Source organism: Scomber japonicus, chromosome 23 (assembly GCF_027409825.1).
Source record: "Scomber japonicus isolate fScoJap1 chromosome 23, fScoJap1.pri, whole genome shotgun sequence".
Classification (NCBI taxonomy): Eukaryota; Metazoa; Chordata; class Actinopteri; order Scombriformes; family Scombridae; genus Scomber; species Scomber japonicus.
The window spans coordinates 14,237,847-14,263,868 of NC_070600.1; the positions used below are offsets into that span (position 1 = coordinate 14,237,847).

At 39.8% G+C, this 26,022-nt stretch overlaps 2 protein-coding genes across 3 annotated transcripts in view; one reads left to right on the forward strand and one right to left on the reverse strand.

The window, feature by feature from the left end:
- cacna2d4a (calcium channel, voltage-dependent, alpha 2/delta subunit 4a) overlaps positions 1-26,022 on the forward strand; it is an 83,104-nt gene that overhangs the window by 20,098 nt on the left and 36,984 nt on the right. For both annotated transcript variants that reach the window (XM_053344112.1, XM_053344113.1), the window contains one exon: positions 546-614. In XM_053344112.1, the coding sequence (XP_053200087.1) occupies positions 546-614 (69 nt within the window). The remainder of the gene's footprint in view (positions 1-545; positions 615-26,022) is intronic.
- Positions 9,425-24,822, reverse strand: lrtm2a (leucine-rich repeats and transmembrane domains 2a). Its single transcript, XM_053314010.1, has 7 exons — positions 24,744-24,822; positions 13,545-13,774; positions 12,670-12,795; positions 11,943-12,031; positions 11,219-11,376; positions 9,736-9,948; positions 9,425-9,684 (listed from the first exon to the last, which is right to left on the reverse strand). Exons 1-7 carry the CDS (start codon positions 24,820-24,822, stop codon positions 9,425-9,427), a joined length of 1,155 nt encoding a protein of 384 aa, XP_053169985.1.

Below are 26,022 nucleotides of genomic sequence, written 5' to 3' on the forward strand. Positions count from 1 at the left end.
GTGACACAGAAATATTTTGTCTTAGATGACTCGATAACAGCAATATAATACCGTATATAACACATGCACATGCACAGTCCTTCTGTTAGGAGTGTATTAGCTCTGATAATCTATGTTACATAACGTTTAAAATGTTAATCTGCCAGGAATCTGTGACTTGGTGACAGTTGGCATCAGCTGGCATGAAGACTGTGAATAGACACGCTGAATATAAATGCATGACTTCATTAAATATTACCTTTGCAGTCCAAGTCATTCTATCATCTGCATATCTGCATACACACTTTTTGATATCTGTACTAACATTCCAGCTGTCGCTATCACTGTGAGTGTTGACAGACTTATGATTCAAGTATACAGTTTGTGTTTTTTTTTTTGTTCTCATAACTTTTCCCTTTTTGTTTCTTGTGCATGCACACACTCATGCATGTGTACATGTTTGTCAGGAATAGTCGTGTGTTTGTGACATGCATGCATCAACTGTATGTTTCCATGTGTACTTTAAAAAAATATACATGCTAATTGTGTGTCTGCTGCTCCACCAGCTGGGAGAATAGTGATCGCCACCACTTCTATCACTGTGACGGTGGGGAAAAGAACTGCCATCGCTGGAGGTAGGACCATGATTTTATTTAGATACAGACTCTCTCTGTCTGTTTGTCTTCTACACACATATATTTTTCCACTGTTCCCACGCTCTTTCTCTTGTTCTACTTTTCCTTTCACATATACACCTCCAATGTTTTCTCTCTTTCTAAACTTTCCTCTTCCCCTGCAAAAACTTCTCCCTGCAGAGTTGTAAAGCATCTCCTGCCTTTTTTATTCTCTGCTTACTCTCTGTTTGTCTTTTGAGAATGAATTGGCAAAAATTGACTGGCTGGGTTTCTGGTGAACTTTGAACTTGTTGATTGCATGCTGATTGTCGGTTGTTTATCTTTCTATTAACTGTGCTGATTTGGCAGTTACTCTCTGCCATGCTGATTGGATGTACCGGGTTTACCCTGAAGTAAACTAATGACAAACTTGCATATTTGATTATTTTTAGCAGAATTTAAAAAAAGAGTTTGGCTTGACCTGCATGCTTGATTACATGCTTGATTACATGCTTGATTACATCTATATTTACAGCCAAATAGGACATGTTCCTGGATCAACATCCTACAGTACATTGCACTCGTGAACTAATAATGTGATTAACCAAACCCAGCCCTTTGACATCATCAGTGTGCTGCTCCTGTGCTTCCTTCAAAATTCCTTTCTGCTTCTTAAGAGTTAAGCCAAATTTTCCAAATTGAAGTCAGATGTAGCCTAATGTAGCCCTATTTTTGCTATGGTCCAAAAAATGTGTCAATAAAATGAACAGGAGCATTTTAGTTTTACTGGAAACTACTGTGAACTGCTTGGTGGTGGCTAGCTGAACCAAACTTATTCATATGAGACACACATTTTGCTCTTTTCATAGGAAATACTGACAGTAACTTATATAAAAAATACACCAGACTTATCCATTAATACTGATTTGTTTAGTATTGTGAGTCACACAAAAATCTGCAATGAACACTTTTTCCTTCCTTATAAACAGCATATAGACATGACTTAGCCCAGTAATCTTGAAAGATGCACAGGAGCAGTACACTGGTGATGTCAGAAGGCTGTGGTTGGTTGATCACAGATTTGGTCCAAGGACACAATATGGGATGTTGATCCAGGAACATGTCCTACTTGGCTAAATCACATTGTACATCTATAATTAGGTATTGACTGAAGAGTGTTCTGTGGTGTTGTTATGACAAGAGGATTGTGTTAGTTGTGTTTGAAATGTGGTTTCCCATGTGATTAGAGAATATTGGGTTTTTGAGGCCGATACTGATATTGATACTTACGAATAATATAAATGTATTAGCTGTTAGTTTGTCTGTGTGTTTGTATAAACACATATTTTTTGCTAAAGACATGTCTGAGCAAATATATTTACCACTGAATGATAAACCTTATCAAAGATGTCAGTAACAGTAAAGGGAATTTCAATACATTTGAACTAAATTAAAATTTTAATAAGTTTAATTAGTCATGAATAGAAAAATGTCTGCAACTTGACTTGAGAAAGAATATAGTTAAAATACTTGAAAATGCTGCCAACAAAACATTTTGTAACAAAGCAGTTTAATACTCTCTCTACTTTCTTTTTACAATCTGCCAAAGATTTTGTGTGCGGCCTCTTTGCTGTCAGTTGTTTCAGATGATTTCATAAGAAGTTTCTGCAGCCATAATGGTGTGAGTGTGTGCGTGCTCTTCTGTATTTTATAGACAGAAACATTTTGTGTTATAGTTATAGTTATAGTAGCATCTGGCTTTCTTATACTGCTTGCTGATGTGTGCGCTATTGTGTATGTGTTTATTTTTGTATGCCCATCTGTGTGTCACCCTCATCAGTGATAATTATCTGCTTGAGACCAAACTCTGGAGCTGCATCCTGAGAGTGTGTACATGTGTACGTATGTGTGTGTGTGTGTGTGTGTGTGTGTGTGTGCGCGTGTGCGTGTGTGTGAGTGTATACCTGCATGCAACTGGGGCCTCATTACTCTGACGAACAGTGAAACACTCAACCACTGTATATACACACACTCACTCTCTCACTCTCTCTCTCTGTGTCTCTCTCTCTCTCTCCCTCTCTCTCTTTCTCTCTCTCTCTCTCTTTCTTTCTCTCTCTCTCTCTCTCGGTGTCTCTCTCTCTCTCTCTCTCTCACACACACACACACACACACGCACACACACACACACACACACACACATATGCTTATCTGCATTTCACAGCTTTCGTAGAAATTGTCTCAGGTGTGAAAATCCTGTTATATTTGGAAAATGGAAAACCAGGAGAGCAAGCAGAAGTGAGAAAGGGTTCAAAATAGATGTTTCTGTCTTTCTCTTAATCTCAACACCTATCTCTGTCTCATTCTCACAGTTTTTTCTCTTTTTCCACCTAATTCTTTTTCACTCTCAGCTTGTGTAGAAACATTAACATCACAGTATGTCCAACCCAGAGTTCTGCTATAGCCTAAAGTTTCTATTGTAAATTCTTAGTAACCTAGATATCAGAAATGATTGATGGATATGAAATAACCTTTGCACATAAAAATAACAATTCCATGAAAGCAGGGATACAATATTGAGAAAAACATATTCAAGAAAATAAGCTCTTCTAAAATTGATTAATTGATTTTTGTGTGTGTTAGTAGAACTTTGTGTATGGTGGTCAGCAGCTAGAAGTCAAAGCTTATCATTTTTATTCACTGCTGCATCACTGGAAGACAAGTGAAACAGCTTTTCTACCAGCTGCTTTACTTCAACAAGAACACAGAGGGAAAAGCTATATCAATGTTTCATAGACTTGCTATCTCTGACTTTCTCTTACATATGCACACATACACATACACACTCACTGTATTTAACCCTTTGACACTCCTGTTTACCCTCTTAAACCCTCACATACGTCTCTCCTTTCTTCACCTCTCTCCTTTTAAGCTGTTAGACCGTTCCCCCTTCACTTCCCCCATGCTCTCTCTCTTCCTCGTCTCCTTGTTAGTGCGTTTTATCTGCCATGTCATTCTTTCTCTCATTCCGTTGCTCTCTCGCTTCCTCTCTACATCTACAGAATTTCTTGATGCTGGCAGTCACTTTTACCTCCTGAACATGAGGGAATCAAATATTTAAGAGCCAGCTGGTCAAGGGGCACACACACACACAGACACACGCATACACAAAGCAGTGCTGTTCCCACCTATTGTATGGTATGACACCTGTTCTTGTGGGAGTGTGTACACTACCTGTGTCTTTATCTGGTTTTTGGATGTGTATGCGTGTAAATATAACCAGAATATTCAGTGTAGCAGCACAAATAAATGTTCTAAACATCCCTGTTAGATGCAGATATGTGAAACTGTAGAAACTGTACATTTGCTACATGTTCAGTGACTTGCTCAGAGACACTTAAGCAGCTCTGACACTTACAGACAAAGGCACTAACTTCAGCTCCTTCAGTTGACAGGTCCCCAGCGCCCCACTCTATGCTGCCATTTTGCACAAATGCATGTTAAAGGATAGGCTTCCATTTTTTCTGTCTTGAAACAGTACTCATATCCCCAAATATACACTGTACTGAAAGATTCATTGGTCGTCTGTACTTCCTGTGACAAGATTCTCTCCCATGCAATTGTTGAGGAACAAAATTCTTTAAAGTTTTCAGAGTTCAAGTGAAGCTAGTGAGCAGTGAATGTGAGACCTAAGCAGTCAGACTTAATAATAACATTTGCACTCTTTTTCATCGCAAAATTCAGTCTTTTTTTTTGTTCCCCGGACAGTTTTTCATTGTTGAGCTTTGGTGGGGGAAGAGTAACACAAAGGTGTAATATTGTACCAAAACGACAATATAATTTTGGAAGATTTTGCCCCCACATCTCTTATTGCTTTAGGAAGTATGAACAATGCAAGTTATCGTGGCCAATAACTTTTTCAATGTGGACATGTAAGCATAGTTTTGACTTGAAAAAATGCGAACCTATCCTTTAAATATACAGTATCATTTTGGAGATTAAATAATTATTATTTTATGAGCTTTAAATAAAAAGCTGTAATTGTGTATAACAGAGCCATGTTAGGTGAGGTGAAATTTGGTTTCTGTTGAATTTGAACGCATTTTCATAGCTAAGCAGTTAAAAATGTTGTAGTACTGTTTCTGTCCACTGAGTGTCAGCGTTTGTCTGAACACAATCTAGTCAGGTTTCCCCCTCTTGCATCTCAGCTCTTTCAATGTTTAGCTTTCTTGGGGACAGATTTGATTTCTCCTCCTGTGGCTGGGATTTTGTGTTTAAGTTAAGTATTTGGCTCCTCCGAAATCAGTCGTGACTACAAAAAACACAGTGTTTATACTGTTCTAAGGCTCAGTGGTGGATTAGTGTATCTCTGTGGCAGAACTGGCAGGCTGTATGTAAATAAACCCTCTTCTACTGACAGAGAGGCCGACTGAAATACAGAGCAGAAGAGAGATAAGGAGGTAAATGAAAAATACGGAGGAGCTTGGAAGGAGAGAGGAGGGGGGATGCAAAGAAGAAAAGATAGAGAGGCCATTTGACATGGAGAAAGAGGAATAAGGCTAAAAAAAGAGGCAGAAAATGAAAAAGAGATGGAAATGACATATAGGAAGCCTGACAGAGCAGAGTATAAAGAGGGCAGAGGTAGGAGAAGAGAAGGTGAAAAGACTAAAAAAATGATGGTAGAAGAGGCGACGGAAAGATAAATGGAGACAAGATAAGTAAGAGGAGAAAGGAAGGAAGGAGAGAGCAGATGAGAAATGGGATGGGGGAGAAGAGATTGAGACAGAAAGGACAAGATAAGGTACAGTACACAGAGGAGATGCTATCACAGCTGATTCATGCTATGATTTGACCCTGTGTGTTTATTCTATCGCAGCTTTAATATTTTCTCACTATCTTCCAACCCTAAATGTCACCTTACACCTATGATAATTGTAACACTAATTCAGTCAAAGAAATACAGCTAACATCTCTACCTTGAACAGTGCACTATAAGTTTTAGGATTGTGTGATTTAATTATCAATAATGTTGAAATAATAGACAATAGTGATAGCAGTAATTGTTGTTGTAGTCTTTCAAACCTGGCCACTGGTCTGGATTTGAATTTGACATAAGTGTGATATGTTTTTATTTAAATCAATGCATATTTACCAGGAAACGTTTCATCATTGTCACCATCATATCATCATTGTTCATAATCACAATCATCATAATAACACAACACACCATAGAATTCTGGGCTATGTAGTCTTTGAGCCGCTCAGTCATCATGGCTGCTGCAGTTTTACGTAACAAACTATAATTTATTGTTCTTTACACACAGAGGCTATAGGAACAGGTTTCAGCTAGCTAAGATACTTAGCTACCAACAACACAAAACCTGCAGACCAGGGGGTGAGAGGACATTGTTTCTAGAGTCATAGATAGAGTTTAGCTGCTGCCTTCTTAGCTACTGCCTAAATTTCAGGACTATCTTACACCCATCATTTAAATCCACCATGTTTTCATTTTTGCCACGAAGTTGTCCACTACGACTAGATTGAAAGACGCTGACAGATCTGCTCATCGTCTCCATTTCTTTATATTATTGAAGTGGACTGGCCAAGTCTAGACTGGAGGATCAAATAGTCATGTGGACCACAATCAAGCTTTTGTGCATCTTGCTGTGTTATACAATACATCTCGCCGCCATGCAAAATACATTTATATTATGCTGCAACTAACTATTATTTTCATTGCTGATTAATCTATTATGTATTTTCTTCAATGTGGCATCTTAATGCGTCTTGTTTTGTCAGACCAACAGTCAGAAACCCAAATATATTCAGTTTATTGTCATGTATGACAAAGAAAAGCATAAAATCCTCACACCTGAGGAGCTGAAACCACTAATTAACTGACTAATTGTTGCAGCTCTAGTTTGTATGTAAGTAATCTGGGTTTTTGTGGTTGACACAAAAATGTGGTGTGATGTTCATAAATTAAGCAAAAATTAAGTATGTGCAGAAGATGTTAGGGTGGTGAATAAGTGTGTTCCTGTGATTCCTCAGATTTTACATCCCATCTAATACAATGAAGCAGAATTGACATTTTTCAATTTATTTAACCATTTCCCTCTAACCATTTTCCTATCTTGGTTTTGTTCTTTAACCACAGCTTAACCATTCTAGTTATCATGTTTGGATATTGAAAGATCGGTATTTCGAAAGAATCGGTATTTCTACCGATTGAAAAGTGTTGAAACCACACATATTGAGATATCTTGCCAATTGCAACACATAATTATAATATATTAAAACAATTAGCTTTCTTATCGCTTGTGTGACTCTACGCTCTACGCTGGTCATCTCAGAGACAAGGCAGCAACATGGGGTCCTCTTCACATTCAGGCCAAACTCTTTCTATGCCTCTTACAGAAACTTTACTGACCACTGAACACAAGTAAATGAACAAGACTAATGAACAAATATTACAGAGATACCCAAACATGAAACAAAATGAAACATAGAAGTCATAAACAACAAAAGACATCATGAATTCATACAGAAAACCATAAACAGTTACGTCAAAAAACATTTCAGGGATCGCTGGGCCAACACACCATATTATAGACTAATATAATATATTTATCTGCATCATACCTGGGTATAAGGTAACACACTATTAATATAGGTTTATTTCCAGCCAATTCATAATTGAGAGGGAACATCAGTTCTACTGTAGTGGAGCAATATGCAATGAAAGCCTGTATCTTGAGATGTTTGTTGTCACCGAAGACACAAATGTCCTTCCGCTCTGCTAATCATGAAAGTCGACATAAATATTTCAAAGGCATAAATAAGGATATTCATGAAAACACTTTGTAAAGCAAACAAGTTTTCACCAAGAAGGAGTGCTAATCAAACAGATTCCTCACAAAAAAACAGTGGTGACTGTTCAGCTGATAACAGAAGGGCTCTTTGGCAATAGTGCTTTCATGTTATGGTGACACAACTTCCATTGCATATTGCAGACCTTTCAGGAAAAACACAAGGTACAAAACTATGGGAGGAGGGACAGAAAGGAGGTTGAAGTCTTTGACGAAGTGTGAAAAACTTTCCATAAATAGCACTGGATGGAAAGATGAATGGAGAGATAAAGGGATAAAAAAGAGGAGGAGGAGAAGAAGGATGAGGGGGAGGGGGGATAGCAGCGTCTTTTAGTTTAATCCCTTGTTCATAATAATCCTTCGGGGCAAACCGTCCATTTTAGAAAGAAAGAGAAGGAAGGGAAGGGGGAGAGGGAGGTCAGAGGGGAACTGATCAGGGAAATAAAGTGCAGGAGTCTTAAGTATTATAGTCCTTAGATGCTTTTTTGTAGTCCTTGTCAGGAGACAGTGTTCTCTGAGTTGTTTTTACTTGCCGTAGTAACAAACATTCACCACTGAGGATGAAATCAGTCTGAAAATGAGCAAATAATATTCACCTTAAAGCAAAGTTTGTGGTTCTTTAAATCACAATAAAACCAGTGTGAAGACTTTTCGTAATCATCCTAGAAGCATAGTCTGAGTAATACCACGAAAATTTGTGAGATCACTTTTTTTTGCCATCATTAGAGGCTTTTGATCTGTCCAGATACTGATTACAATAATTTAACAAGCATCAAGTAAGCAAGAGCCGCTTTTTTTCGGAGGAAACAAAGTGACAAATACAGCAAATTCCAGTTGAAATGGTTTGTTCCCCAAAAATCCTTTGTTGAATCTCATATACAGCTGCTGTCTGTGACACTTGGTGGATCTTAAAAGTTCCAAGAAGATCAAGAGAAAAGTTGAGATCTAGTCCAAGTAGGGCAGAGTATCTCACCGTCACTCCTGACCTCATTTCAGTGTGACATTTCAGTGATCGTTTTCTTAGTCCGAATGGTCTCCTGCTCTGTGTTAAACATCTCTAGCAAGTCCAAAGGGACAGGAGACTCAATAGACTCTCTTTTTTCGTTTCCTTTTAAGTGATTTCCCTTTAACGCATAATGTGTATCACCAGTATTCTTTCTGTGACAATGCGGTAGAGAGGTGTTGACTATATAAATGACATCTCTTTGTGTTTAGCCATAAAGTTTCCCTTGTTTTCCCCAAGCTTCCCAACACTGGGGGAAACTTTTCCTGCATGGGGACTTGGAGGTCCAGGGGAACATCAGAGGAGCATTAGGCCAGACAAGGGTGAAGGATCTTGGATTTTGGAGGAACTACTGGCTTCAGAGAGGTTGAGGAGGAGAAAGATGCAAACAAATGAAAGGCTGGGCACTGCCTAATACCACAAATTATACTCTATACTATAATTATTGTGACTATTGGTCTGGTCAACACCGCAAATACTGTAAATCCCTGAAAAGTCAGTCCAGTTTACTGTACACTGTGAGTGTCTTGTTACAGCTTAAACGATATGTTTCATACTAGAGTGAGCCATTTTTCGGCTGATATGATGGTAAACTCAGAAGCAGCCAACTGCAGCAGTAGGTGGTTGGTAGACGAGTTGGAGGGATGATTGATAACAAATACTGCAGTGAGAATGGCTCCAAATTGGAGGGAAAATAAGGGAACTGATAAGGTATGTGTGTGTCAACGAGTGAGTTAGAGAGAGGAACAGAGAGGTTAAAAATAGAAAGAGGACAAAGAAATGAAGACAAAAAGTGAAAAAAAGGAAAGGTGTCGGTTTGAGAGTCAGAGGGAGAGATACAATAACTCTGTGTGCATAAAACAAGCTCTTTTTTATCTCTCTCCTCTTTGAGCCCTTTTAATTTTCACCCCTTCCAACCTTCACCCTTTGACATGCCAAACGTCCCCCGGCCCGTCACTCCTCTAGGCCACAGAGGAGATCTGTTTCTCCTCCCTATCCTCCCCGTCTGCCTCCCCGTCGCCCATCAGCGGCTGCCTCTTCTTGAGCTCTCTCTGGTATTTGGCCATCAGTGAGGCATAGATACAGCCGTAAGCGGCAGCGGCAACCATCATGATGCAAACGATGCCGCACACCACGCCGGCAATCACCACTGTGCCAATTGCACGGCGTACGCTCACAGGCCGGTAACGGGCTCGAACACAATCCGATGGCGCCTCTCCACCTCCACCCCCTCCTCCCGTGTTTGAAGAAGAGTCATCACCATTGTTGCCACTGTTGTCAGACATTGGTGTCGCCCCACTGGGGTTAAGAGCATTCTTGCTGCAAGGAGGTACACCTCCTTGTCCGGACCGGGCACCATCACCTCCCCCTCCGTTCTCATCTTCAAGTTGGAGGCAGTAGTTGAACATTTCCACCGGAACGCCACGAATGTCTCGCCCACGTAGATCCTTCGGTAGTGTGCACTCCACCGCATCCACTTTCCCCCCTGACGTAGAGAGAAAAAGGTGCAGAGACAGGAGGACAGGGAGAGGTCATTTATAAAATGCCTTATGCCTGTAAAGCACTACCAATTAACTGAGAGAGAGGAAAAGATAGAGAAGAGGGTTGGTTGTGCCAACACTAGGATGAGTCATACATCACTTAACACACACACAGTTTGCTGTGCCCTCCACACTAAGTTGGAGATAGCCTCAACTAAGCCCTTCTATAATTCATGAGATGACATGCCTAGCTTCAACAGAGCTCTAGTGTGTGTGTGGAAGAGAGAAATATCTGAGTCACTAATTCCCACTGGCAGCGAGAGGGTGGGGGATCTACTTTGTTATCATCACATGCCGCATTTGTCTCCACACATTGTATTTGTCTCGTGGTCGAGTGTTAGAAAGCCATTGATCTGGATTCTCAGATATGTTAAGCTACAGAAACAATGAGCTAAAGGTGGACGATAAAGAAAGACAGTACAAGGAAAGTGCCATTTAGCCCCCAGATGCTTTAGATGCTTTATCTCAGTGTGTGACAAATGAATCCCCTCAGCAAACAGAGTGCTCTCTCTCCAAATATCTCCAAATATCCCAGCTGTGCGTGCTTGAAGTGGTTTGAAGCAGACAGAAGTCAACACAGGTTACTGTCACTAAGCTTTTCACGTTCGTTTGGTGCTTTGTCTTACTTCTTATAACACATATCACCATCTACCCCTTTTAACAGCAACTATCATGCTTTGGTGTTCAACTATGAAATGTCTCTTTGTAATTTTCCCTGCTACTCTGATGATTTTTAAATTAACAGTGTCAGTTTTCGTCTGAAGTAGACGAGAAGTGCTTTGAACTGAGGAAAGGAGAGCCCAGCAAAGCAGAAGAGAACAGAATGAAGCAGAGAGGAGAATGGAGCAGAAAAGAGAAGAAATGCTTCATTAGCGGGGCAGCTGAGGCCCGAGGCGCTGAGGTGAATGTAGATTTTTACACATGAAGGGAGAGCAGAGAGCAGCTGTGCTTATCTGATGTACTTACAGCCTTGCAAAGACACATGGATAACACACAGTAAACACAAACACACAATGAGCACAGTAATGAGCATTCACACACCAATGGAGCTATATTATGTAGTGAGAAGCACGAGGATGGAAACACACAGCTCGCCACATCCCTTTCTCTAGTTTCCACCCACTTCTTCATGACGTCTTTGACCTCTTGTCCTACCCCCTAATACAAATCAAATGAGCCCTTTCAAAGCTCACGTAACATAATTCAAACATCCACCTCTGTAAAGTAGCCACTCCATCCAATGTTTGAAATCGCGGAGGTTGCAGTCACATTCCCAGGGGTTGTGTCCCAGTTCCAGGTGTTGTAGGTTGACAAGGGGCTCAAACGCTGCCCTCTCCAAACCATGAAGCCTGTTACCCGCTAGAGACAGCCACCTATGGAATAGATAGAATGATGAATAATATTCACCTACTCTCGTAACTCCAACAATAGAGATTTTACTCTTGCAGCATTGGTTTTACAGCAGCCACTTCATGTACTGTCCTTCCACTACCATGTAATAATTCAATATTTTTGTGTGTTGAATTTTGGCGTAATTGTATGTTGGTGATATGATTATGTTCTGTTATTGTTTTACAAAAAACTAAATCAATGATTCCAAGCAAATTGTATCTAAAAAGTAGCAAAAGGAACTTAAAAATGCAAAAAAGTTTAAGTCTTAAGTAATTCTTAAGAAATTAAAACAACTTATAGCATTGGACATCAATTTAAAAATCTATAAAAATCTGCCATAATATGGTATATCAATATCAGATCAATATTCTTATTATACATATATTATTGGATTGATTTTTCTCCCTCTTGCTGTTAATTTACAGTCTCTCTCATGATCATTCCACACCAAGTCTCAAAAATCTGACTTTTCTCCTTAACTACCTTCCTATAGTTAATTTCCAGTAATTTCTTCTGTAGTTCAAACATTATGTTAAAGAGTTCTTACCTGAGGCTCTGCAGCTCATCCAGTAACCCCAGTGGAACAGAAGACAGACCGTTCAGGGATAGATCCAGACTCTGGAGACCCCCCAAACCCTGTAGAAACATTGAGACTAGTTTGTTGTTTGCGTATCTTTACTCATACAGTTAATGACTATACAGTATATAATCAGTGAGTCACTTTCCCCAAAACCCATTCTAGTATTATATACTTCTTTAAGTGTTGCCAAGAGTCACCGCTAGCATCAAGTGATGGGTTATTTGTGTTGAATTTGAGATCCCTAGTGAAGTAACGACACAAGCTTATCTTACAGAAGGCTTTGGCTCAGGTAAAAGCGAATGAAAGTGTTGAGCAAATGGTTTATTACTAATTTACCATCTGGATGAAAGCCTGGTCATGTTAGTGTATGTATCTGCTTAGGTTGGCTGTACTTCTAAGCAGAGTCTGCAGGATGCTGCACATGACTTAAAACACTATAACATTACTGCTCTCTCTTTATTCTCATAGTCTTTTGGTGGACTGACTTATGTAATAAACTATCACACAGTACTGTATATGACAGACAGTTAAACAGGCATGCATTTTGAGAGAGATTATATTACTATTTATAATTACCTGATAAAATCTAGCTCAGTGCTTGATCCTTTGCTGGAATAAGATTATTTTCAGCCCTGTTAGCAAACTGTACTGTATACTTAATCTGGCGAAGTGTTGTATAATCTGCAGTGTGTACCTGGAAGAGGTCTCTGTCCATTACTGTCAGCGAGTTGTTGTGCAGCGTCAGTCTTGTCAGGTTGGACATGTCTCTGAATAATCCAGCTGGCAAATTATCTAGGTAGTTATTTGAGAGGTCCAGCTCCTGTAATACACAAAACAACACTTACTTTTCCACTTACATTCAAATTTATGGCAGGCACTGAACTGCTGCTGCTGAAAACTAAAAAAAACCTAAAACACTATCTGAGATATTTTATGCACAAAGCCTGGAGGAATTTTAAAAAATAAATGTAATGCTACAAAATTTTAATGCCATTTTATACCTTCTTTTTTTCTACAGCTTTACAGTCAATAGTTTGTCATGTCCATTTCATTTTATTCAATGTGTCGGTATATCTTCCTGAAAAGGTTAATATGCAGTGATATAGTGTACTATATATTTTCAATTTAACTGGTCAATGACTAAAGTTTACTGTGAATAGAGTTATTTAATGTGTTTAATCCAGTATGATCTAAGGTGCCCTCTAAAAAAAATCATTCTAAAACTTGAGGCAGAAACTGAGACAAGCGTTCAACCCTCTTTTTTGGCAAGTACAGAAACTATCCATCATGTTCAGCTGTTTTACTTTAAATACCAACTTGGCTGGGTTTTGCACACAATAAGCTAATGGTAGTCCTGTAAAACCTTGAAACTTTTAACTCTCAACTTTGCAGACTGAGAGCACAGGTTGTCTGCAGTCAATATACGATGTCACTTATTGTCCTGGACCAAATTCAGTGTGCAAGGTCATTGCAGAAAACACTGCACACTCCACAGTAAACAACAGCAAAAGAACAAACCACAACATGTTCAGCATGAAGCAAAGACACAATAAACAATGGATTGCAGACCTCCAGAGAGGAGAGGTTAGCGAAGGCAGAGGCTCCCAGCGAAGCAAGCTTGTTGTTGGCTAGAAGGAGGGAGCGGCTCCCCGGAGGCAGGAGTTGAAGAGGAGGCAAGGAGGAGAGACCTCGGCCCCCGCAGTCCACCACCAGGCCATCTGAGGAGCAGAGACAGGGAGGAGGGCAGGAGGAGGCCGGGGGCAGCAGCGCAGCCAGGAGGCAGAGGACGCAGAGGAAGACTTGAGGAGGTGAGAGAGAAACAGTGGTTGATTAGTGTTGAAACCAATTAAGAAGATTACAACAGGAGTACAAGAGGAGTACAAATGCAGAAAGATGAATGGGATAAAATACCAAAGATTGCAGAACATTTTGTTAGATGTATGTCACAAGTCAGAATTTGCAAGTAGAAACCACAACTATCTCTACAGTTGTTTAAAGGATACATGCAGAGTATTGAGGAAAAGATTCAAAAGAGTCCAAAAACGACGAAATGGAGGGAACAGCAGCACAGGGTTAATGAAATACCTCCTTATGCTTGAGGCAGTTTTGATATGCTATTTAAATGGTGGAATTACACAAAAAATTTCCATTTCCACCATTTTGTACCGCAGACCTGATGTTTGCATGGAGGTTTTAACCTCGAGAAAAAGCAGCTTACACATCCATGAGGAGGTTTTTTACTATGAAAATGGAAATAATCCTGCATATTTAAGACACAGTTTCCATCATCATCGATCATTGCAGAACTAAACATAGTTTGGTGCTAACATTTTGTCAGTGTGTGAGTTTCTAAGCTGCTCTGGTTACTATTTTCATGCAGGCAGTCTATTCTTCACTGAGTCACAAAGCTGTTTGAAAAACTATAATTGTGTGTGTGTAGTTTTGGATTTATGAGTGAGTTTGTCTGTCTTTGTCTTTGTCTGTGTATGCCTGTGTGTACAGCGTGACACTGATGAAGAACATCCCCTCTGTTTTTATTGCATTCTCAGTTCATTTTTTCTTCCTGCAGTCGTTTCATCATTTCCACTCATTATCTTTGTTTTCTCTGCTTTTAACTTACTTCATTCATTGTTTCAAGTTCTCCTGGTTGGCTGTTTTTAGATCTTTTTTTTTCTTTCCATCATCACACACTTTGCTCTCTTTATTTGCATCTATCAATCCAGGCCTTTTCATTCATTCCTTTTCATATTTATTTGTTTGTTTCTGTCTTTCTGTGCATCTGCCTTTCTCTCTCTCTCACTCTCTCTCTCTCTCTCTCTCTCTCTCTCTCTCTCTCTCTCTCTCTCTCTCTCTCTCTCTCTCTCCCTCTCTCTCTCTCTCTCTACTCTGAAATTCTTTCTCTCCAACTTGTGTCTCTTTATCTATTTCATTTTTCACTCCCTTTTATTTTCATTCGCTCTTCTGTATTCCCTCAGTGTCTCGATACAGTGGCTGACTTTGCTTCCATCCAATGGCTCCAGCCCGATTTATGCTTTATCTCTTTGTGTAGGTGCGACCATGTGTGTGTGTGTGTGCACCGGCATATGGTTGTGCGCCTGTGCGTGCATGTGTGTTAAGCACCAACAAAGCGTGATATTAACAAAACTACTCCGCCTAAACTCCAGACACACACGCAGCACTTTTTACTTCCTGCACAACTCTTTACTTCACCAGCCGATTCCATGAGTTGCATCATCATATTATTAGCATCTATTTCTCAGCATACCAGCCTTTTGTCCCACTTTACCTCTCTCTCTCTCTCTCTCTCTCTCTCTCTCTCTCTCTCTCTCTCTCTTCTCTCTCTGTTGTTGTATTTTCTCTCTGTCTGGTTTTCTCTGCATTTGCTTTCTTTCTCATTTTCTTTTTCATAATCAGGACATTATTCCTTTTCACCATACATGTTGACCGCCTGGCGCTGAGTGTGATGAAACCCTGTGAAATACCCGTTTACATGTCAGTCTAGAAGTTAAAAAAGACAAAACGACATGATAAATATCAGATGATATGGTATGAATGATTGCGTAATGAAAGTCACATAATTCTTTTAAAGTAACTTTGCTGTCCTCAGGGTCTCTCTTTCTCAACATTGATAAAATATGAAGTTTATAAAACCCAGTGAATGAGAGAATTATGATGTTTTATACAGTATATGCCAATACAGTAATGTTTTATTCCCTTAAATCTAATCATAAATAGACTTCCAGTATAGGATCTAGTAAATTACAGTGAATTTTAGACTCACTCTCAAAAATATCTAGTTTTCTTACCAACACTATTTTTCATGATCAAATAATCAGTCTATTGTCATTCTTTCAAACCAACTCATGTATTTAAATATTACAGAAGTGGTATGGATTTTGGATTCATTAGCTACAGCTGTGCTAAAGACACTTGTCACACATTGTTAATTGTGAGTTATTACCAAATTAAGAGATCAATCAAAATCACAAGAGCAGCAATCAAACCATAATACAAAATGAATTTCACTTCATTTCACTTAATCCTAATGTAATGTTTCTTCTCCTCCTCATGGTAAAAATACATTTAATGGTGAATGTACAAATAAGAAACCTCTAAATGAGGAATTGAAATTCACAGACTATTTTGTTTTAATTTTATATTCGTAAGCGCCCATGGTCATTAAAGTTTATGAGTTAATGTCACAACAATTTTTTTTTTTAAACCTTTGGAAACCACCGCTTTTTTTATACAGACGTTTTGAGCATTCACTTTGACAGCAGTCTGGAAGCAGCATCTTTTCCCAGACATAGTTTTTACCTGCCAGACAGAACATGACTGCCCTTAAACAGGACAGTGTCCCATTTTGCACCCTGATGGTTCAGAAACCAAATGCTGTGCCGTGTGTGTGTGTGTGTGTGTGTGTGGGAACTGTTCCTGTGTCTGTTATCCACTCTGCTCCATCCTACAGTATAATCCTAATCTCTGGAAAAATTAACTCCACTTCATAAATGGATGAAAGGGGAGATTTTTGATGTATCCTCAAGCGTCCTGCGCCGTCTTACTTTGTAGTGGAAATGCTACAGACGGCCGATCTCTCACTGCAGCAGCTCAGTAGGAATCTAGAGGGATTGAATTGAAGGATGTGAATTTGCCATAACAGGTTGGAGCTGTTTGAAAAGTTAGACTAGCAAAGGAGATTTGTGAGGATAATGTGGCTCAGAGGTAGAAGCGCTGTTATACAACTGAGAGAGGGGGGGGGGGGGGGTGACAGAGAGCTGCATGCTAAGAGGGATTGTGTTTATTTTGCAGCTTCCCTCTCATATATTGTCAAAAAGGCTTTTTGTTGTATTTTTCTTCACGCTCATATTTTTTCTCCTCTCCTTTTTCCACTACAACCAACCCAACCGCCTCCACCCCATCCCATCCCCTTCTCCTCCTGTTACTGTACTTCCTTCTGTAACTCTCCCAACCCCCCTCCCCCAACCCCACCCACCCTCCCTCAGTGCTGAAGTCGATCTTCTAACATTTATGAGTGGTTTTAGCTGCTCTCGTGGAGGAGGTGGTTGTTGTTTCGGCTTATTTTAGCTGCTCCAAATCCTCTCTCTCTCTCTGCTGTAGCGCTCCATGCAGCCAAACCAGCAGGGAAACATTCGGAGGAAGATGGGAAGGTTCCGTCCAAATAAGTTTAAGTGGTTCTGTGCAGTTTAATTCAGTTCAAACAGACTTCACTTTGAATTTTTTATAAGAATCCCCAAACACATGCCGTAAAAGTGCTGACATTTTAGGCAAATGTAAGCTGGCATTGCTCTCAGCAATGGGAAACAAGCTAAGGCACAACATTAAAATGCAACACGATGTTCCCGTTTGATCGCTGCACTACATCTGAGATAACTCCTTAAGCAGTATAACCCATCAGACCCCCTACAATCTAGTGCTTCAAAGTGGCAGCTCTTCAAGAATGAGTGATATTATTGATCAGTTGGCTTTTTAATTAGACTTCTTAATGTCTTTATCTCATATAGTTGATTTTTGTTATTATTGTGAAGCAAAAATATAATATATTTTTTTCAGGGCTTCTAATAGCAAATGAACAGTGAAGGATTGCTCTTGATAATGAGATTTACAATTTTTTCAAGCTCTTTTGTTGCTTTCAAATTACAAATTTAGTTTAATTATGCCTGGAGCTATTATTTAAATTTTACTGCCTACTTGGAGGATATATCCTCTCCGACAACGTGTGTGTGAAGTTGTGTAGGGTGTAAATAAGACATTAGTCATTGATAATCTTTGAAGTAGGATAATTAACTGTCAGGTTCTATGCGTGCATCTTCATGTGCCTGTATGTGTGTGTGTGTGTGTGTGTGTGTGTGTGTGTGTGTGTGTGTGTGTGTGTGTGTGTGTGTGTGTGTGTGTGTGTGTGTGTGTGTGTGTGTGTGTGTGTGTGTGTGTGTGTGTGTGTGTGTATGTGTGTATGTGTGTGTGGTAGTGTATGAAGTAGTCACTGACTTGCAGTACCTCATGCTTATTTAGTTTCTCTTTCTGTACAAAGTTATAGGATTATAGTATTATACTGACACACAAACATAAATCCATACGCTCGTACTTTTAATTTTTTAAAATACCTTTTACAAAATGTGTCATTCTAACTGTTTCACTGTCATAGACACACACCCTAAACTTAATAAGAATAATTTCTGGCGCGTGATGTTTGACAGCATCTCCTAGACGACACCTCGTGACAACTCTGGGGCCTCAGCTGTCTGTAAATTTATATCCAGGGGCCCATGGGTGACACTGGACCCAGCTATGATGTCACCACCACAAGCACTTCTGTTACTGAGCCTAGCTGCATGCTACCAGGGGCCAAGCTGTTTTCCATGTAAGCGACAGACTTGCTGCTATCTTATTACGGAGACGACCAGCTGTCCTCCACGCAACACACCAAACTCGTCTGTGTTTCTTTAATGTTTTATACAGTCCACTAGGCAGGAGTCTGACTCACATCTATCCTGCTACTTTATCAGCACAGAGTTAAGATTTGACTCCTGTGACTCCAAATACCTGATACATTACCTGATACCACAGTACAGTGTTTCTGCAGATTGATAAGATAACAACTCCTTTATCCTCTAAGAGATGGCTGGAAGCTGGCTTAGCAAACATATTAAACAGTGGTGCTGAAATCATTACTTGATGAATCAAACAAACATTTGCTGGTGCCAGATTTTAGAATGTGTCCTCCTTTTATAGCTATTTTTTAAAACGTGACAAGTTGCTTATAAGGCATCTATAATGCAATTATGAATCATTGATAAGCTATTTGGTACAACTTATAAAATCTTTATAAAGTGACTTAGGATACCAATATCTTAATTGGTATCTTTATTCCATCTCGCTCTCTTTCACCTTGACTTGTTTTTGGAATTTGGATGGATGCAAAAAGCTGAGTTCCTGTTCCTTCTGTTCCTGTGTATACAGAAATAGTTCCCCAACTACTTGACTTACATAACATATGTTTTTGACTATAAATTGGACAAAACAAATAATTTGTTTTTAATTTGGTCTTTAAATAAAAATATAGCTGCTAGATTAATTGGTAATGAAGACATTATTTGTATGTTCAACCTTCAAGATACTGCCCACCCTGTATGCATCTAGCTTATTTAGTCATCTTCAAAATATAATGATTACTGTGTACAGTTAATACACACTAATTAACAAGTGTTCTTGAATGATAAGTAATTCAATTAAGTACTACTAGCAATAATGTTGGCATATTGTTAATAACCTATTACTAAAGTGTATCTTTTACATAACAGTCATAGTAACATTTTGTTTGATTGAAATGATACAAAATGGTAGGCAATATATATTTGTGATAGAAAACTCTTACTCTTGAGTTTATAAGAAGAAACATATGGATAAACAGAAGCCGTGTCATCAGTTTGAGTAAAAGTGTCTTATAATGTATTATTTGGCATCTATATTGCGTAATCCTCCATCTATATTATCTCAACATGCAGCCTGTTTCTCTACAGCAACACTGTCTGTGCAATTTGTCAGAGGCTGTTACATGTCTGATCTCCACTGTAACCCCAGACCTCATTTAGTCAGCAGATGGAAAATAGCCAGCCACTGTGTGCATGTCATACACAAACATCCCACTAAATGTTTGTGTGTATGAGTGTCTATGTACAGTGTGCCATCTCGCTATATCTGTATGGCTTTTTTTGTCAAAGGCTTAGCATAAGCGCTATATAAAAGAATGCATAACACACATGCACACACAATGTCAAGGTCCCAGCAGTGCCACCACATTATGTCAACACTGACAAGGTAACGCTGTGTTACCGTAGCAACCGAGTGCTGTAGACAATATTAAAGAGAGGAAGCACAGGGAGAGAAGTTTGCGGTTCACATCAAATCCCATCATTTAACCCACATTATCGCTTTCCCTCACGCACACAACGCTTCTATCTGACTCCCAGGCGCAACCGTGTATAATCGCTTACTCACACACAGGAAGTCATGGTCACACACACACGCACAAACACGGATAAGCAGGAACAGGGTGTAGGGGTTTAGGCTGTACTCCTGCTGACAGTGTGATGAGAGGAGAGGAAATACTGGATTAGCCTTTCTCCAGAATCCTGATTTTTAAACATTACTTTGTAGCTTCCTGTGTGATTACTTCCAATTATTTCTCTCTACTTCTGCTTTCGTTTCTTCTCTCTCTCCCCTTCCTGTTTACTCTGTCCTTTGTCCCTTTCTCATTCTCCATTTCTCTACTTCCTACGCTTTCTGCCCCTGTGTCCATTTTCTCCTGTGATGAATTCTGCATTGGTAAGACAGAATCATTACTTTGACTTGAAGGGGTGAGTGGGTAACGTGTAGGCTGATCTGTCTCTCTAATTCATGCTATCTGTATCAATTTGTTGTGACACACGCACACAACAGTGTGGCCCATGGGAATGTATGACATGCAATGACATTGTTTTTGTGAAAGTGGCTATTAATTAGCTAGAGTGACAGGTAAGACAAAGAATGGGACAGATAAAGGGGAAAGGGACAAAGGGGGAAGTAGTGAGGGGAAACAAATTATCCCTAAAGCATAATCTTTGGCCAGCATCAGCACATCCGCTATAAATGCCATATATTTCACCATCTCATCATCTTTCTGATGGATGTGGCATTGCTTAGTACTGGTCACTCGGCTGGGCCGCAGTCCAAGGCTGACTACATTTAGAATTTGGAGAGAAATGAAGGACGCTTGGCTTTTTGATGTCACACCCGCATTAGTGTGACTAGAATAGAATAGATTCTGTCTTGGATTGGTTACAGGTCATAATGTATGCCCACTCACTCTTCAGGAGGATGGACGGACAGATGGTATTGATCCAAAGCACACACACACACACACACATACTCACAATGTGTGAGAGACAGTAGTCATGGTGTTGTTTGAATGCCATGGTTTTATGACATTTCATTTATTTATTTTGTGGTTTCACGCCAATATGTTTTTGAAATGAAAGCAGAAATTGAAAGGATAGATAGACAATAGAAAGATGGATAGACACATCTCAATGGCTGTATTATCTAGGACTATTATCAGCCATTTTCTATGATTACTTATTGAGTACAGAACTATTTTCTCTCAGGAATGGGAATTGCTATGGTCATGGTAGCTTATCAGACCTCATACTGGATCCATACCAGACCTGCTACAAGTGTAATACTGGATCGTTTCTCTGAGTGCTAAACTGGAGCGGTGCTGTTTGTGGTTAGGAGGATTATCCAGATTGATCCTTGCCAATGCCCCAGTGCCGTTTATTTGTGCATTTCACCTGGCACATCCCATTTGTACCTGAACCAAACTAAACTATAGTCAAAAGAAGCAAAGGGAAATCAACCCAGTGACCTGTGATCGAAAGTATGTGCCAGAAAATTTCTGCAAGCATTATACACAGCCAGAGAAAGTACAAGGTGACCTAAGCAATAGTAATCTAACATGGCACTTGTAGCCAAGTTGACTACAAGATAGTGAACTTTAACCCCTAAATCATCTAAATTACAAGCCACCTCTAGTAATGAGATAAAGAGTCAAGGTCACAGTGCTCTGACAGCAGTATGTGATGGAAGAGTATGCATATAAAAAAGAGGAAAGAACAAATGCTTATAGTGAAAAACTGAGAAAATGCCATGTAAAGTTTGTTGTTTGGGGAATTGATGTTAGTACCTATGATCTGTGCCTCTCCAAATAACGATCGATAACATTAAAATACTCATTGCTTACTCACTTTAATTTACCAGATGCTTTGGATAGTTTGCCAACAAGCTGCCATTCCAGTTTCTATTTATTTCCAAGTCTCATATAACACTATGTGAAGGGATCAGGCTCCACTGCCGCAGTAGCTTCATGCCAAACCAAGCATCCCAGCAGGGTTTGAAAGGTGCCACCGCCTACCAACCATGCAGTGATGAATTTGTTTTGTTATTATGTTCTCATAGCTGACCAAAGTCAATTTAACATTTTGATAGCTGCTGTAGGTGGGAAAAAAGTTAGCGTTCAGTGCACTATAGCCAGTTAACCTTTATTGTGGCTCTGCTCCAAGCCTGATGCTACTCCCTTAGTCATTGTATTACAGCTGCAATGCATAATGCTGCAACCTTAGTCACTGTATTATGGCTTCAGTCCAAACCAAATATTTTAACCTTAGTCAGTGTATTAGATCTCTATTCAAAGCCAAATCCTCAACGTGCTCATCATTCCCTCAGTGTCACTTTCTCTGTCACTCTTTTGATTAGAAGCTATATGATCAGTTAATCTGCCTGCTTTGTTTGGGGGCTGCAACAAGGTGCATAAACACATATGCAGATACATTTTCTCTCTCTCTCTCTCACACACACACACACACACACACACACACACACACACACACACACACACACACACACAGTCACACAGTCACACAGTGCAGTCAAATCAGTGTGAGTGTTTCTGTGAGTGAGAATGAGAATTAATTCCTGCCTGTGTGCAAATGTATGTGTGTGTGTTGTGTCAGATGAGACAGTCTGCTGGGATCGTGGGGGCCTGGAGGCACCATATGGTCCCTGTGTCGCTCATAGACCTCTCTGTTCTCCTCTCTCGCCTCCTTCATCCTTTCTTTTTCCTCATTGTTTTCTCTCTGTCTTTGCACCTCTTTGATCTTGCATCCCTCTTCCTCCTCCTCTTTGCTTCCCACTGTTTCCATCTTTCTCACTTCCTCTGTCTCACTTTATATTCTCCTCCTCCAGTTTCTTTTTTAGATGGTCTTGTCTTTTTCTGTGATGGTTACTGTCACTTATAAAAGCCTTTTAACCCTGTCAGCTTTTTTTCTTTTCAGTTTCATGATTGCTTGGTTCTATTTTCTAATCATATACTCTTTGTAAATCTTAATTGAACCTAATGGTTAAACTTATGAGCCCACCAACTTTGGGTTGATGTTATCCTCCAGCAAAGCACTTTTCTTTTTAGCTCTGCTTCTGGGATAACCTGCACAATCTGGACAAAATCCATTTATTTACAACACATTAACTGAATTATTGCCAAATAGAAAGAACAGATATGGGTTTTTAGTGTTTCTTAAACTCAGCATTTGTGGTCAAGCTATTTATCACAATTTATATGTAAACCCGAGTGCCAATTCGTTTGCATGGATGGGGAAACGCTCAGTTAAATTTAGAAAATCTGTTCAGGAAAACATGAAAATATTTCCTGATATATATAAATGCAGTTTTACCAACACTGAAGAGCATTCACAATTCATGAATTCTTTCCATTTTTCTTGTTTTATTTGTTTTGTGTCACTCAGAGAGCTTCTTGCTTCTAACCCAGCTGATGAAAGCACCGCTTTGATTTTTGCAACAATTCGAAAAAATTGCCCAAAATTGCCAATATATTGAACGGAAACACATCTTTTCTGTCCTCTCTGTCTGTCAAATAACTTTTTTCAAAATGAATTTTATCAACATTTAAAGAGAGCATGTCCTAGAATCATTTGAACTCTCAGCACCTTATTATTCTGACATATTAGTTTGCTCAAAAGTTTACATTTTTGGGATCTCAGCCTCTGTGTGTGTGTGTGTGTGTGTGTGTGTGTGTGTGTGTGTGTGTGTGTGTGTGTGTGTGTGTGTGTGTGTGTGTGTGGATCTTTAAGACTAACAGCAGAGATCAGAGAGCTTCTGAGCTCTGCAAGATGACTACAGAGAAAGAACAAAGGAGAGATGAGAGAGAGATAACACCTGTTCTACAAATGCTTGGCAATATTAATAATGTATATGTGTCAATAAAGATTAAAAGTAGTATTGATTTAATGGAGAGATGAAGTGAAGGATGACAAAAGGTCGACAGGTGAGGAAAGAAACAAAGAGGTGGTGGGTTAGAGACAAAGGGAAGTCGAGTGGCCCAGACGAAGGATTTAGTGGTACTGTGTGGGTGTGTGGAGATTCTGACAGATAGTGTTGAGCTGTTATTTGGTGTACTCGGTGTTACACAGCAGTTTCTGGGGGTGTTTTTGTCAGACACCTCTGGAACAGCAATACCTCTCCAACAGAAAAACAAAGATCTGTGTTTTTACAGTTTCTCTTTTTTTATTTGTAGTTGTTAATTTCCTGCTGGTGCTTGTTTCATATGCATATAGAGAAAGAAGTGTCCATAATCTGCTAATCACACTCTTACATACATACAGTTGTCATAACTGTTGCTATGCCACCCGATCTCTGATGGCTTTTTGTTGAGTGTACCCGTGGTGTGAGATGTGAGAAGAGAGTGGGATTGTGCAGTGAGAGAGACAGAGAAACGTGGGGCAGAAGGAAGGAAACAGATGAAGAAGATGAGAAGTGAAAAGTGAAAAGTGGGAGAAAGAAAGAAGGAAAATGTGAGAAGGAAAAGGGGGAAAGGAAAGAAAACAGCATAAGTGTCTCCCCTCTCTGCTTTGTGTCTGCGGACTGCTGGCTGTGTTAATACATACAGTAATGTGGCATTTCACTGAGGGACTTGGCACGCGGCCACAGCATGCCCAGTGGCCTCATCCTTTGTGTGTGTGCTCAAGTATGCTGAGCATGCTAACATTAGCAGCTGTCAAAACAGACAGTTCATGCGTAGTTAGGAGTACAATAGATGATAATCAAACAGAACAGAGTTGAGATGGAATAGAGCACTTTTATTTTATCCCGTCCTGTCAGTTTCTGCTTGTCTTTTATATGCTTCTCATTTTGTCGACTCACCAGGTCTGGCCAGGTGGTTGGTGGCGGTGCAGGGTGGGGGCAGGCCGATGCCCCCAGGGGGGTGGGTGTGCTGGGGCATGACACAGAGCTCTGCAGCCTTCCTCTGTCGGAGGGGCGGGGCTATGGGGTGTCAAGCCGCCATGCCTGCAGCCTCCACTAGGGCGGCGACTGCAAAAAGCTTCACCAAAACACCTGAGGAGAGAGAGGGAGAGAAAGAGAGAGAGAGAGAAGTGAAGCACAGTGTAGATAGTTTAATGGACACACACAACCTTAAAGATGAAAAGCAATATAAACTTTACAGCAGGATGATGTGTGTGTGTGTGTGTGTGTGTGTGTGTGTGTGTGTGTGTGTTTGTGCAGGCTACCTTGCATATGTTTAAAGTGTATTTCCATGTCTGTGTGCATGCCTGTGTGTGTGGACCTATGCTCGTGTGTGTATGTGTCTATGTGTGTGTGCTAGCATCATAAACAGCCCCCTGGTATTTCATAGGCATAAATAATAGATGTGTGTGTCTTTGGCAGTTTACACAATCAGTTTTCCTTTACCACAGACAGACCCCCTACTGCTACTGTCTGGCACGGAGACTGACAGAGAGAGTGAGAGAGAGAGAGGGAGAGAGAGAGAGAGAGAGAGAGAGAGGGAGAGAGAAAGCCATTAGATAGCTCTGTATCCCGCAATCATGGAAAACATCTTGGTCAATAATCCAATGTCATTTTGGTGCAATGTCCAAAAATCATCAGACATCTTTAATAATTGTGTCGCCACAGAAACACATTACTTTGAATATTATGTTTAAGTTAATCTTGTTTGTTGATGATGGAAAGATGGAAGAATGGAGACAAGAGAAAGTAGACATAAATCCACTTTTCTCTTGATTAAAAAAAGTTGGAAAAACAGCAGTGTGACGAAGCATATCCAAAATGCTTTGAAAAAGATAAGTCTTCTTGTCGCTGATGAGCCATTACAGTGAAAACAGGTTTTTACAAGTGGGAAATTACCATGGGAGGAAAAAGTCGGAAAACCTTAATACCACATGACTGATGCGCGTTGTTGACTCTCATCCCCCCCAGAGCCAATCAGTGTAATTTTGAAAACGCTGAGTGCTGCTGCGAGATGCGTCTTTTTTTCCCAAAGTATCATCAAAACCCAATCAGCAGTGTGTGAAATTTTTCGCACTAATCAGATTAAGCTGTTGTTTGAACGTTAGCTGTTTGTGAGGAAAAACTGAAAAAAACACTAGCAGGTTTTTAATTTCCATGGTTCATTTTACCATCCAGC